The sequence below is a fragment of the Chelon labrosus genome (assembly GCF_963514085.1).
Source record: "Chelon labrosus genome assembly, chromosome: 13".
NCBI lineage: Eukaryota > Metazoa > Chordata > Actinopteri > Mugiliformes > Mugilidae > Chelon > Chelon labrosus.
The window spans coordinates 13,721,086-13,734,429 of NC_140346.1; the positions used below are offsets into that span (position 1 = coordinate 13,721,086).

Consider the following 13,344-nt stretch of genomic DNA (forward strand, 5'->3'; position numbering starts at 1 on the left):
ATATTGACCCCAGTGATTTTAATTTGACACAGTCACTGGTAGTTTGTGCCTTATCAGCGTATAACAATATTAAGGGAGAGGTGTAAGGAGTTTGTTCATTTTGGGATGCAGCGTGCATCGTCTGTCAGGTGGTTTTACGGATTACTTCACTGAATCAAGCTGCACGTAAACCGATCAGCCAACAACATTAAAACCACTGACTGGAGTAAGTAAATAACATTGACCATGTCGTGACAATACAATGTTCTGCTGGGAAACGTTTGGACCTGGCATTCATGTGGATGTTACTTAGACATGTACCTCCCACCTAGACCAGACCAGGCACCCCCACCCCATAGCAATGACACTCCTTGATGGCAGCATCCATCCCCAGCAGGATGCATCCTGACACAGGAACACACAAAAAAAAGCCTGATCCACAGAGGCCCCTCCCCTCAACCCACAGGACCCAAAGGACCCCACTAACAACATTCTGTTGCCAGATACCACAGCACCTGTCCATGATGTTATGTCGGTGTATTCTCACAAAATGACAGCTCTGTTTTAATAGAACAATAACGGATGAGATAACTATCTGTAGTGAGAAGGGGTGACACTTGTAGCAGCACAGGCTGTGACTGTGTCCCAAACTGCTGTTCCCTTTCGCTCTGTGCAGCCTTTTAGATTCTTTCAGCACACTGTTTTGGTTTACAGATGAAAGTGATGAAAATTTCTGTTGCAAAGGGGAATCTTCACACAAAGCGTAATGACCCTGATTAGTGTACTTCAATGGCCACTAGATACAAAATGACGATAATGGAGTCAAATGTTTTTTAAAAAAACAGTCCAAATTTTCTCCTTAAACACAAATCCTATATTTTTTTTTTCCCACATTAGGGATTGGAGAGTTAATTTTTCTTTGTCTAATTTGTAACCTGGGGGAGCTTTTAAGAATTTGGATTTCAGTCAGTCGACTATGTTACTATGACAATTTTGCTGAACAAAGGGCCATTTAGAGTGCACGGGATTTCCCCTTCACTGAGTAAAGTGCATTGAGTGCCACTAAGGTAGAAAAGTGCTGCACAAGTGCATCTTATTGCTTGCCAATTGCGTGCGAGCAAATGTGGTAATAGAAGAGCCATGCAAGTGTGTCAACATAAAAATACTTTGTATTATAGCGTTTTCATTTAAAGATTTACTCAAACAACACACATATATGTGGACAATTATGATGGGATTTCATTCTTTTACATTATCATTCTAACATAGCCCCTGCATGGACGACTAGGAATACTGTTTTGGGATGTGGTTAGAAATTCGAAAAAGAGATTGTACGCATGGCGGGAGTGACATATTGCAACCTGAGCATGTTCAACCATGAATACAGTCATATTTCCGTGATGGTTGTCAGCCATTCTCCTCCTCTCCTGCTGCCAGCATGCACTTTTCTTTGTCTGCCTGGGAACAATAAGTGGCACAAGCAACTCGGTGTGTTGAATCGTATCTCAGTCAACACACATGCTTCTTCTCTGCTCGAGCCGTTGCAATCCGGAAACACTGAATGTATTGATCAACTGGGTTTTTCTTCATAGTTTCAGGCAGACGGCCAGTGAGAGAATGGAAAAAATGTGAAGGAAAAAAGCTCAAAATTGAGTTTTCAGCTCGAGGGAGACTGGAAAGGAGGACAAACAAACGCTGTCGGTTGCTACTGGTTTTTAAGCTTCTCTTTAAGATATACAGCCAACAATAACTATCATTTACCTCTTTCAAAGTTTTTCAAGAACCTGCAAACCCTACATTGCAGTATTTTACCGTGTATCTCTAGCAATGCAACAGGTTGGGCAATAGTTTTCTATTGTCACATCAGTCACTTTTTTTTTTAAATTAGACTGTAATCCTACCTCTGAATTTCCATTTCACTTTTCCCATCAGAGTATTTATGAAGGTTACATGGTTCTACAAATACATACATACTTTATTATAGCCACTATATCCACTATACAATGTGCCATGCTGCTAGTCGGTGTACCCTTCCGTGTCTCCATCGCTATGGTTACTGCCCTCTTCAGTTCTAGCAAGCCATCATTGCAGGCTGCCATAAGACGCATTGCTCCCTGCGTGCCCAAAGAGACTTGTCGCCACAACTGTGGAAGTAGGTGCTGCTGATGTAATTAATCAGTGCAGTGGGAGCACGGATTAATTACATCAAGAAAGGGCTTGAGTTTTAACTCACATTCATTTGAATGAAATGTCCAGGACTCTGGCTTTAAACTGCTTCTTGCTATTCGTGGAGCATAATTCCCAAAGCCTTCTCCTCATTAGTCAAAAGAACATTTTGGCCTGATGGTGGCACGAGATTACGGTTGGGTAAATTGCATACAGAACATGACGCACATCCATCGAGGAACTGAAGATTTTAGTTTGGCTGGAAGTGTTCTTCAAGCAGGAGCTATACCCCAATCAGGCATAACATTATGACCACCTTCCTAATATTGTGTAGGTCTCGCCTGTGCCTCCAAAACAGTTGTGACTCATCAGAGAATGGACATGGGCCTTCTGGGGGTGTCCTGTGGGTCCTATGGGTTGAGGGGAGGGGCCTCTGTGGATCAGGCTTGTTCCAGTGCATCCCACAGATACTTGATCAGTTGATCTAGTGAATTTGGAGGCCAGATCAACACCTTGTGCTGTTTTTCATGTTTTTTGAGTTGCTCCTAAACCACTTGCTCCCACACCTCTTGTGTGTGTGTCTGTGTCAGGCTGCATCCTGCTGGGGATGGCTGCTGCCATCAAGGAGTGTCATTGCTATGGGGTGGGAGTGCCTGGTCTGGTCTAGTTGGGTGATACATGTCACATGAACAACCACATGAATGCCTGTGACTGCGGTAGGAAAGAAAATAACCCTCGTAAGTGCCCATTATCGCCATCGACCGGCTAGTATTGGATAGTACTGATCAATTTGCCAGTGATCAGTAAAGAGGGATATCTGTTGCAAGGTACTCTGTCTTGTGTATGTACATAAGAAGGGTGAGTTGGTTTTGTCATATAAGTGGTGGTGTCTGACATGCTTTTCAGTAGCTGCACATTATATTGAACCTTTAGGAGAGAGCGGAGTCGAGGCAGTAGTGGGAGTCCGCGACTGGCTCACATCGCTAATGGCTTACGCACAGACACACACACACACAAACAAACACCTGAAAGCTTTATTTAGTTCTTCTCCTGCTGAGAAAACATGGCACAGATTGCTTTTAAGCAGCAGGTAATGATGATGCCACCTTTTTATCAGGGGAGACGCTTGCACATACCAGCTGTGCCTTGGAAGGCAATAAATGGAAACAAGGATAAATGAAGAGACATCAAGAAACGCAATCTGACAGTGTTCAGAGGATGAAAACTGATCAGACCTGACCTGGTCTCTCTCTGGGACTGTTAAAAGGCCATCACACGTTTACTCACACACATTACAGTGTACAGTTATCACTCCAAAGAAACAAAACCCACTATAGAGAGGAACATTTAGTTACTCCCTTTGTTATTAGCTGCTGGATAAGATATCTTAGAAATACCTGTCTTACTTAAACATCTCCTGTATGGTACTTGATAAGTAAAGAGGTTAATCATCTTGATAGTATCAGTCATTGCAAACAGAAAAACACACATTAAGTGGACAAGTTATAACAAACACTCAAATCCATTTCCAGAGCAGTAAAGAACTCCAGTCCTGAGAATACACTGAAGTATTAGACTAGATTAGGTTATTTTATATATTCTGGCTGTGCCTCATTTATCTCGCCGAGTGAACAAATTGAATCAGCAAGATCAGTCCGTATGGATTTCCACACCTGTGCATCCCTCATTTCTGTACCCCTCCCTCATATTCTATTGCATTGGAAAAATGATTTGGAAAATTACAGACGTTCTAACTGCTTCACTGTACGTTTACATCTATACTTACCAAGGACAGGGATTTTTAAAACTTTCTATGAAACCTGCGTACAATACTAACCATTAACTTTGCAATTTTATGTTTTTTACCACAACATACAAAGATGACCTACAGTATTAAAACCATGTGAAATGTACCAAAGATATATGAAGCTCTGACCACTTGAAGCATGTGTCTGGAACTGGGACACTGACAATGGATCCTTGAGTCCTGGGTTTGCAGGGTGCAACGTCTGTGGATCAGGCTTTTCCCCGGTGCATCCCATCAATGATGGGTCATTTTATATTAACACCTTAGACTGAGATGCACAGTCGAGAGGTGCCATTACCATGAGGTTTTGAAGCAGTGTTGCTACACGTCACAGAACTGCCAGGTCCGGACAATAATTATTATTGTTAGTACTATTAGTAACTATTATTTTCGTGTGCCTAAATTTATGACAATGCTGTAACCCCCGAGTTATAAGAAGAAATAACAACATTCAACAACATTTATTGTGAGTTTTTTTCTGTGAGCCAGACCTACCTTGATATCTGAGCAGGACAGCTCCGGTCTGAGACCTCGGGCTGTGGAAGCGGATAGAGAGCTGATTGCTGTGACTTCGTACTACCAACCCCTTCATCAGAATGGACTCGTTTGCCAGCATTGTGTTCTCGCCGTGGCCCACATCTTCGAACACAACCTTGTCTCCATCAGATAGATTCACATTCATGACCTGTCAGAAAATGAGATCAAGTTTCAGTAACGGGTACTTTGTTTTCCCACTCAGTTTGTCTTGAGTTAAGGGATTAGATCATTTGGATATTATATTGAAGACACAACTAAAGAGCCACATTTTGAGAGTGTATAGTCAAGACCTGAAGCAAAAAAAGGACTCTGTCCTTTGCCAGATGAGGGTTTTCAGTCGGCTGTAGAAGCTGTTCCACTGAGCAGTCACTCTCTCCTTTTTCAGGTCTGAATTCTAACTAAATTAAAAATCAGTTGACTGTGCAGGATTTTGCATCACCGTAAAATTAACTACTAACTAAGCATCCACTGAGGGACACTGTTGTATGTGACCAAAAGCTCTGGGAACAGGGTATTAAGTGGACCTGGATTAAATTAATTTGGCAAGTTACTGTTGTCAATATATTTATTTAAGTTATTTAACCATGCCGTACATCATTTATATAATTATACTGTATGTATGTGTAGTTAGGCCCAACAGTTAGAGTCCGTTGTTTTCTATGTGGACATGGAAATAATTGAAAAGCCTGTAAAATAAAAACATGTAAAATAATAAAACAAAATATCTATTTCAAATTTTTTTATCATTTTTATGTCAGCTATCAAATCCTACTCCATTCTTCTGTGACATATTTTGGTTTGTATCTTTGTAGAGAAGGTTTCAGAACAACGAGTCAACACAACCTCGAAGAAGGTTACAGAAGTAAATACCCTACCTAATATTTATGGAGGCACTTCAAGACTGAGACAGACAAATATTCCTGAGACAACAAAATTGGCAGATCACGCCGATAAAATTGGTTATCAGGTTTGAAAAAAACTTGTGGAAACACCATGGATGTCTCCACTTCTTTGGCAATAAAAGTTGATGTCATGTAATAACCTTAACCCCCTCCAGAGGACAAGCGGTCACAGAAGACGAATAAATTAATGAATAACAACCAACAAATTATTATAAAAAAAAAAATCCTTTGTCAATATGAACTCACTTGCTTGTCAATACTGCCTCCTTCAATACCTGACAAGTCCCAAAATTCATTCTGCAGCCTGAGAACAACCCCGGGCTTGACCAATAAATTAATTCACTTCATCAACAGTCCCTATGTGGATACAAAAGGTAGAACAGGAAACCAATAGTGACCATTTCAGAAAGTGAAACTGTCGACTAACAATGTAAACCCAGCCTATATCTGCCTGTCACACCAATGCATATGAGATTATATGTAAAATCTACTATTTACATAATTTGTATTTGGCGTCATGAATTGCGTCCACACTTAATAAACCTTTGCAACAGCAGTTCCCCCATGTTATTCTGAATAATTTCAAGAAGTTTCACATGGAGTTTACCCGTTCGAATTGGCAGACATTGATATTGTCAGACCGTGCACTGTCATCAACCATAGAGACAACAAAGCTCACTTCAGTGACGTGACGAATACTGACCTGACCTTGAGGATTCAAATAATGTCCGTGGCAAGTGTACTGCAGCAGTGAAATACATTTTATCCTTAACATTATCAGCATGTTTCATATGAGACTGCATTGGGAGTCTGCTTAGCATAACGCTGAAGCACAGATCAAAAGAAAGAAATATGGGAAAAGCCAAAAGGACAATGTAGAGCTCAGTGATTTGCCGCGGATAAGCATGATAATTGTCAGCTTGTCTCCTTTGCTGACAGCGTGTGTGGTGAGAAATGTCGCATTTATCAGCTTTTTATCACAGCGGGCATATCTTTATTCAGCCGTTGAAGGGAAGGAAGGCGTCTTGTCTTCACGTGACCCTCCATAGATCATATCCTGTCTAACCTAGCTGGGAGATGAATCCACAGCTCTCCTGGGAAAAGCTGCTGAGGGAGTCTTTAGGGATGGATATCAACAGGACATCAAAACTATACTTCAGAAAAAAAGACATAGACGTCAAATATTGTAAAGTAGGTGTGTTACATTAAGCTCTAACTGCAACACCCTAGCACCAAATATAGGGTGGGTTAACATGTATTAGAAAAAAATACCTGGTGCAAAGTGAAATATTTCATGTTACGTTTTTGTCTTGCCACTGTAAATCAAATCACTCAATAATCCCTAATCATGCTCATGGGTTCTTTGTTGTTTTCACGTGCTTCTTTTTGCGTGCAACCTTAGACGGACAGATAATGCTTCTCCAGCAGATTTCTATTTTGGGAGGAAGTGGTTGTGATTCTGGACAAACTCAACACTCAGCTTTCCGTTGCCGTGGCTGCTCTCTCCTTTCATTCCTGCCATGTGAGGTCTTGTTACATAACACGTTGGGAAAAAAAAATATGTGCGATCAAAGGAGCAGGGTCACCGCAGTTGAGGTAACTGCATCTGGCTACGGTTGGAGAAACTGGGGGACATCTCTGCGTGGGTTATTTTAAGAAGAGTCTCCCAGTAACCTCAAAGAGGACCCAAGTTCCACGCTTAGCTGATGACAACTATGATATCACCACAACCAGCAAACTTCAGCAACTGATGAAGACGTAAAATATAATTAAAAGACCTATGGGGAAAAGCTATTAAGTGGATGTTAAGTACATGCAGTCATCCTCATTACAGAAACCGTGACTCATGCAACAGGCAGGACGTCAGTTAAAAATGTAAAATGAGGGAGGGACTGGTGACTCTTATGACTAAAATCCACTTATAGTGCTTATGGTAATGTACAGCACAAACAGTCCATTATTCAATTACGGTGCCCTTGCTAAACTGAAGCTTTACTTGCAGCCCACGTACAGTGGAAACCCTTCCAGCCCAGTGCAACACAAATTACTTATACTGTACGGGCTCTGCAGTGTGTTTGAGTATAACAAGTCATAATGTGCTGTTAATGAACTCATGGAGACAGCATCAGGATAGTACCGTGCTGAACAAAGGGCATCGCCAAGTAATCACATTATGCCTTCAGCACAGGGACAATAAAGCACTTGAGGGAACGTTGCGAGACGTAATCCAATTCGCCCTGGCACCAGTCCAGCTTCTGCGTGACTGTACCTCACAAACATAGTCATGAGTGCTGAACACATGTCTGGAAAAAACATATCACTCTGCCACATAATGGATCACAACAGTGATTCCAATGTGAATCGCTGCCTGCAGTAAACGCAGCTTCAAATATCCGACGAGACGGAGACGTGTCAGCGATTTCCCACAGTAATGTCTAATGATAGCTACAGCGGCGGTTTTGGAAGCTGATTGTTGTTGTAGCTTCTGCTGTTAAGCTGAGATTGCAGCGTGAATAGTGACCTGATTGAGGCTGACGCGTCTGTCTGTTCCACACAATCCTAAACTCTTCTGAAATTGTCTACTCCACCTCTTGCTGTTTATTAGCGGAACTCCTTTTAAAAACAGTAGAAATGGTAAAAGCCCATAGATGCAGTATAAAGCCATGGCAGCAATTTAATAGTGTAGTGTGTTAGCATGCTCATGCTTAACACAAAAAACAGGTGAGGCCGGAGTGAATGTGATTAGTTTTGAAGGCATGTTTGAAGGCGCAGTTAATTAGTTTGTAATATCTGTACAGAATGACATTTCAAACCATTCAATGGTTCATCAATTAAAACCAATGTTGGACCAAGCGACATTGACGTGGAAGTTAATAGGCTAACTGTATAATAGAGTATAAAGCCATGGCAGCACTTTGACAGTGTAGTGTGTTAGCATGCTAACGTTTAGCACAAAATACAAGTGAGGATCAAGCAACAGTGCCAAGATTAGAGTCACTGAGTACGTGTTCTGTTCTAATTCACATTAAGTAAACAGTGTATTTATGTTTTGTCTTATAACAAGATCTAAATTGAAGTTCAGTTTGTGATAGATCTGTTGCAAATGCAAAGAGAAAGCAAAACAGAGACCTCCCTTGATATCATTTTCATCACAGTCAACTTTAGTGTCTTTAAACCATGACCGCCATCTTTCCCAGCCTTTTTCTAAGTAGTTTTGACCTATTTTACTAAACAAAGGATTGACAGATCAGAAAAACACACAAGTCAGATGAGCTGAAAACAACTGAGAGAGGTCCGGTTCAACCTGTTCTGGACAATTTAACATTTTAGCTTATGCGTGTATTCGGTTATCTTTACCTTGAGTGTATTCAAAATGCGATCTTCAGTTTGGATCTGAAACGCATCTGCCTATTTTCCATCATGTAACTCACATATTTACACGGCGAATAACAAATGCTCGTAGAAAACTCTTGTCTCAAGCAGCGACGCGGCAGAGAATAGAGAGCACCGAGCGCTTGGTGGTGTAAAGAGAAAAGCCTCTCTGACATCCATTTACTTTATAAAAGCAACAAATGACAGCTGAATAATTCATCTGACACTCCCTCATTAAATATAAGCTGACAACTTTGGGGGACAGCATGGAGGATGAGAGCAAAACAGGGACAGATGGAACCCTGGGATACGGCGTTGACTAATGGATCAAAGTCTGTATACGCGTGCGTGCGTGTATGTGCGTGCATGTGTGTGTGTGTGGGTGTGTGAGTGACTGAAAATGAACGCATCTCAGAGAAGAAGACAGGGAGAAATGAGGGGGAAATCCACTGTAATGCAAAACCATGTTGAATGCTGCGGAGTGTATTTCTGCATTACACCGACTCTTGCTCTGAAGCTCTTTGTTGTTCTTCCTCTTTTGTGTAGCACAGACAGATATCCAGCCCGGCAGAGTAAGAAAGAAACTCTATTTACCTCTAATTGGTTCCCTCCTTCAAAACATCCCATTTCGTCCCTTCATCCATAATTACAGCTCTATAAGCTGCTTAACCCTCTCAAATGCATCAAGCTGTGTTTTATATATCGATGCACTATCACATTCCTGTCGTGAGATGTAAATGTTGTAGAATCCGAGTGTTTCTGTGAAGAGTTGCGTGTGTGTGTGTGTGTCTGAGCGCCTGTATTTGCTAATTAACGGCAGTAATTAAGAGGGAGGTGAGTAAATGATGGAGTCGAGGGAACATCTGTTCCAACAGGAGAAGTGGGTCATGGTGGAAAGAGAACAGAAACAGACTGATGTGTCTCCGAGACTGTCAGTAAAGGCCGCAGATGATAAAAATCTTTTTTTTTTTTTTTTTCCTAACTCCCCACTAACTGTCTAAACTGTCTCATGCAACTAAGGACCACAGCCAGGAAGAAATTACCAGGAAGAGTTTTGCCGTGGAGGAAAATGAGCTCAGACCACCCTCTAGTCACTCCACTAAATTAATAAATATAATATACACCATCTTGCTTCTGCCAGAAATACTCACTGGAGTACCACATATGAATTGCACACATAATTGCATCATGTCCTGGTTTTTAAGAGCTGGGTGAGATTTAATCCTTATTTTAATGAAGTTGGATGTTTTCCCTGGAATACACCAGGATGTACATCAAGGCTGGGATGGTGACAAATCAAGACGTGCCTGCACACAAATGATTGGAAACCTGCATCATGTTATGATCATGTACAGTCGTACATGAAAAAAATCTAGTTGTTATAGTATTGCCTAATTTCCTTGCTCTGCTTGGGCTAATGGAGGCATGCGCCCTTGTTCTTCAATAGCTGATGCTGCCTAAACGCTGGTGATGCTTGTTGCATTGAACGTAGGCACCCAGTGGAATTCAGTGCACTAAAGCATCAGCCTGTTCGACTATCCATCTCAAGGAAGTTGAGAGCTGGAAACCGAAAGAGCTTCAAAGTAAAAAGTGTCCATTTTGAACAGTGTTGGCTACAGCAGTCAATTTAATGAGGGCTTAGCGACATAAATAAACTAAATAATGAACATAATGTAAGATGTGATGAGTGAAAGGACTTATATAAGTATGTTATCATTCATATTATCATCTTATTTACTTATAATTACAGCCGATTTATAATTTATAAGTTTGAGTTGATTTAGCATGAACTTCTACTGTATTACTAGCTGTTGCCACGACAACAATGCCACTGAGCCAGCAGATGTCAAGTCATTTAAGTTCATTCATCATGTTTTACATTACATCCGCAGTGCGTCTGCTGAACAACGCCAAGCCCCCCCCCCCCCCCCCCCCCCCCCCATATGAACACGTCAAACCCACTACCATCCCACTGTAAATGTTCTGGTTGTTGTATATACTGTGTATATGTTTTTTGTATTTTTGTATATTTGAGAGCCAAGTTTCTATATTTTATTTTATTTGTATACGTGTAATGAGTGCAACAACACCAAAGCAAATTCCTTGTATGTACAAACATGCTTGGCAATAAAGTCTTTTCTGATTCTGATTCTGATTAATAAGAAATAAATCTGAATTATCTTCTGGTCTGTATAATAAAACAAAATGAATGCAACTGAAAGTAAAATTAGTGTAACCACATGTTACCACACAATGGATTTAGATAACGTGCACATTAATCATTCAGGTATTCACAACTGTTTTATTTTTTTTTTCATTAAAATTCTTTTCATCAACCATTCATAGAGCATACAGTAAAACCATTTCAGACTCCTTCATCGTGTGTTAAGCGGCACTATCATGATCCGGCTCAGGGGGTTCAACATAAAATAGAGACTAGACATGAGAATTACAAAAGAAGTGGTTCATTTCATGAAATCAAATTAAAAGAATGAGAGCAGGCCACACACGTGGTGAGCTTCTGTGACAGGAAGAAGAGAGCGGTGTCCGTACGGGGCCTTTCAGCCATGACTTAAACCCGCACCTCCTCAAATGTGGCTGATTAGGCTAATCAAGCCCATGTACCACCTACAGACACTTACACAGCCAGTGTTAGGCCAGTGTTTGTGCAGAAGGAAGAAGCAAGCAACAAAAACCACTATTAGGTCACAGATGTTTGCACACAAATCTGTGCTGGTGTGATTTGTGCGCCTCGGTAGCAGCCCTGCTCTGAAGCCTTGCACTTTGGGCAGACTTTATTTCTCCTCACTAGGACTGAAATGCATTCCCCTCTGTGGTGATGAAACTAACACAACAAAGATGACGAATTTCTTACAGACTGATGTGTGAGATCCTTCTAAATCATTTCTTACTCCATATATTACTGTTTTTGTTTTGACTGTGTCCCACAGAATCTATTACCAAAGCAAAACAATGTGAAAGAATAACGAAAATTTAAATTCAACTTTTTTTTATTTAAACCTAAAACTAAGAGTAATGGTGATGTTGAGTATCCTTTTTTGTCTTTGTCCACATAGTCTGGCTTTACTAGTACGGAGTCACAAGTGTGCCACGAAAATGGAAAACAAAAATATCTGTAAAAGAATAAGAAAAGAAATGTGGAAATATAGAGAGAAGTAAATAAAAGAATAAATAAATCTAGTCTATTGCTTTTCCCTTTTCATTTTGAACTTTTAATTAGATGGGCAGATGGACATCTTCATTTAAAATGTCACTAAAATCGTCAACAATTTAAAATGGTTTTGCTTTTTATTTTAATAACAGCTCAGGCCTGTTCCTGATACGGAGAGCCACCGTAGTGGAAATGGTTGTATTGTTAAATTTAATCTAGTGGCTAGACGTAGCTAGTGAAGTTTATTGTATCCTCACGTTGTAGGAATGTGTTTCAAATGTCAGCCGCTTTTATTGTATTGGGTTGAAGTGTTTTTTTTTTTTTTATTGCTTATTTTTCTCATCAGCTGCCACTTAGCACTTCAGGATAATGTTAATTTTACCAGTTTTCTGAAAATGACCACTTACAAATAATGAAATGGGGACTCAAAGCTGATCGGTGTAAGAATTTATAACAGCAGGAATAATACTACAGTCAAATATAGGAGACACTGATAAAGCGTGCATTCCTCTTCACAGTGAATTCATAAGAGATCTTGTTATATACAGTTACAATTGGGCCAGGTGACTTCCACTCTGGCTATAAGAAAAGCGAACCGACAAGCAGCATTAGTGGACTCTATAGTACTTATCAATAATGAATAAGTCCTACTGTTACGTATTAAGCACTGAAATCCCTTCAACAATTTCCCAAGAGTGATTGATGCAATAGATTGCATCCACGTTGCCATTTCCAGAGGAAGCAAATCTTCTCACAGTGGGAGACGCACCAGTGTTTCAGTAAAAGGATCTTTACAACAGTCTGCCTTAATGACCAGACAGAGATAAGACTATTGATGCAGCCAGGCATTCACTATCTGTAGTTAACATCCAGTAATCTGGTTTAATAGCCTCACAGTTACCTTTAATTGTATGAACTGTATCTTGCCTAATCTATTTCTACACACTTAAATACTAAACGGTATTCATACTGTTCTTTTTTTTTCTTCAAAACCCAAAAGCAGCTTTGTTTTAATCACTACCGAAGGTGCTGGAAAGTGGAATGAAGTGCCAAAAGTAGGGAATGATAGCCGCTATGGGCTACTGCAGATGAGGAAAAATGTAAGAAATCAGCCTAAGAAGGAAAATTGTGGACCTCCAGTCTGTTTCATCCTTGGGAACAATTTCCAAATGCCTGAAGGTACCACGAGCTGTGCAAACAATACGACACATCACGATTTCCCCGGGATGTCAAATAAAGAGGCACTGGGTTTTATTTAAAGGCACGGTCACAAGAGTGTATGTAAACGTCCGACCTGCTGGAAATGTGAAATGAATTGGTGAATTATGAGTGAACAGTTGTGTCATGCTTACAGAAGACGGCATGCAAAAACTATTTGTTAACATAAAATCTGTGGAATTTGTGGAATA

At 40.5% G+C, this 13,344-nt stretch overlaps 1 protein-coding gene across 1 annotated transcript in view; it reads right to left on the minus strand.

The window, feature by feature from the left end:
* Positions 1-13,344, minus strand: part of LOC311497907 (seizure protein 6 homolog) — an 82,071-nt gene that overhangs the window by 47,578 nt on the left and 21,149 nt on the right. Inside the window, exon 2 of the mRNA XM_084558285.1 lies at positions 4,448-4,637. Within this exon, the coding sequence (XP_084414411.1) occupies positions 4,448-4,637 (190 nt within the window). The remainder of the gene's footprint in view (positions 1-4,447; positions 4,638-13,344) is intronic.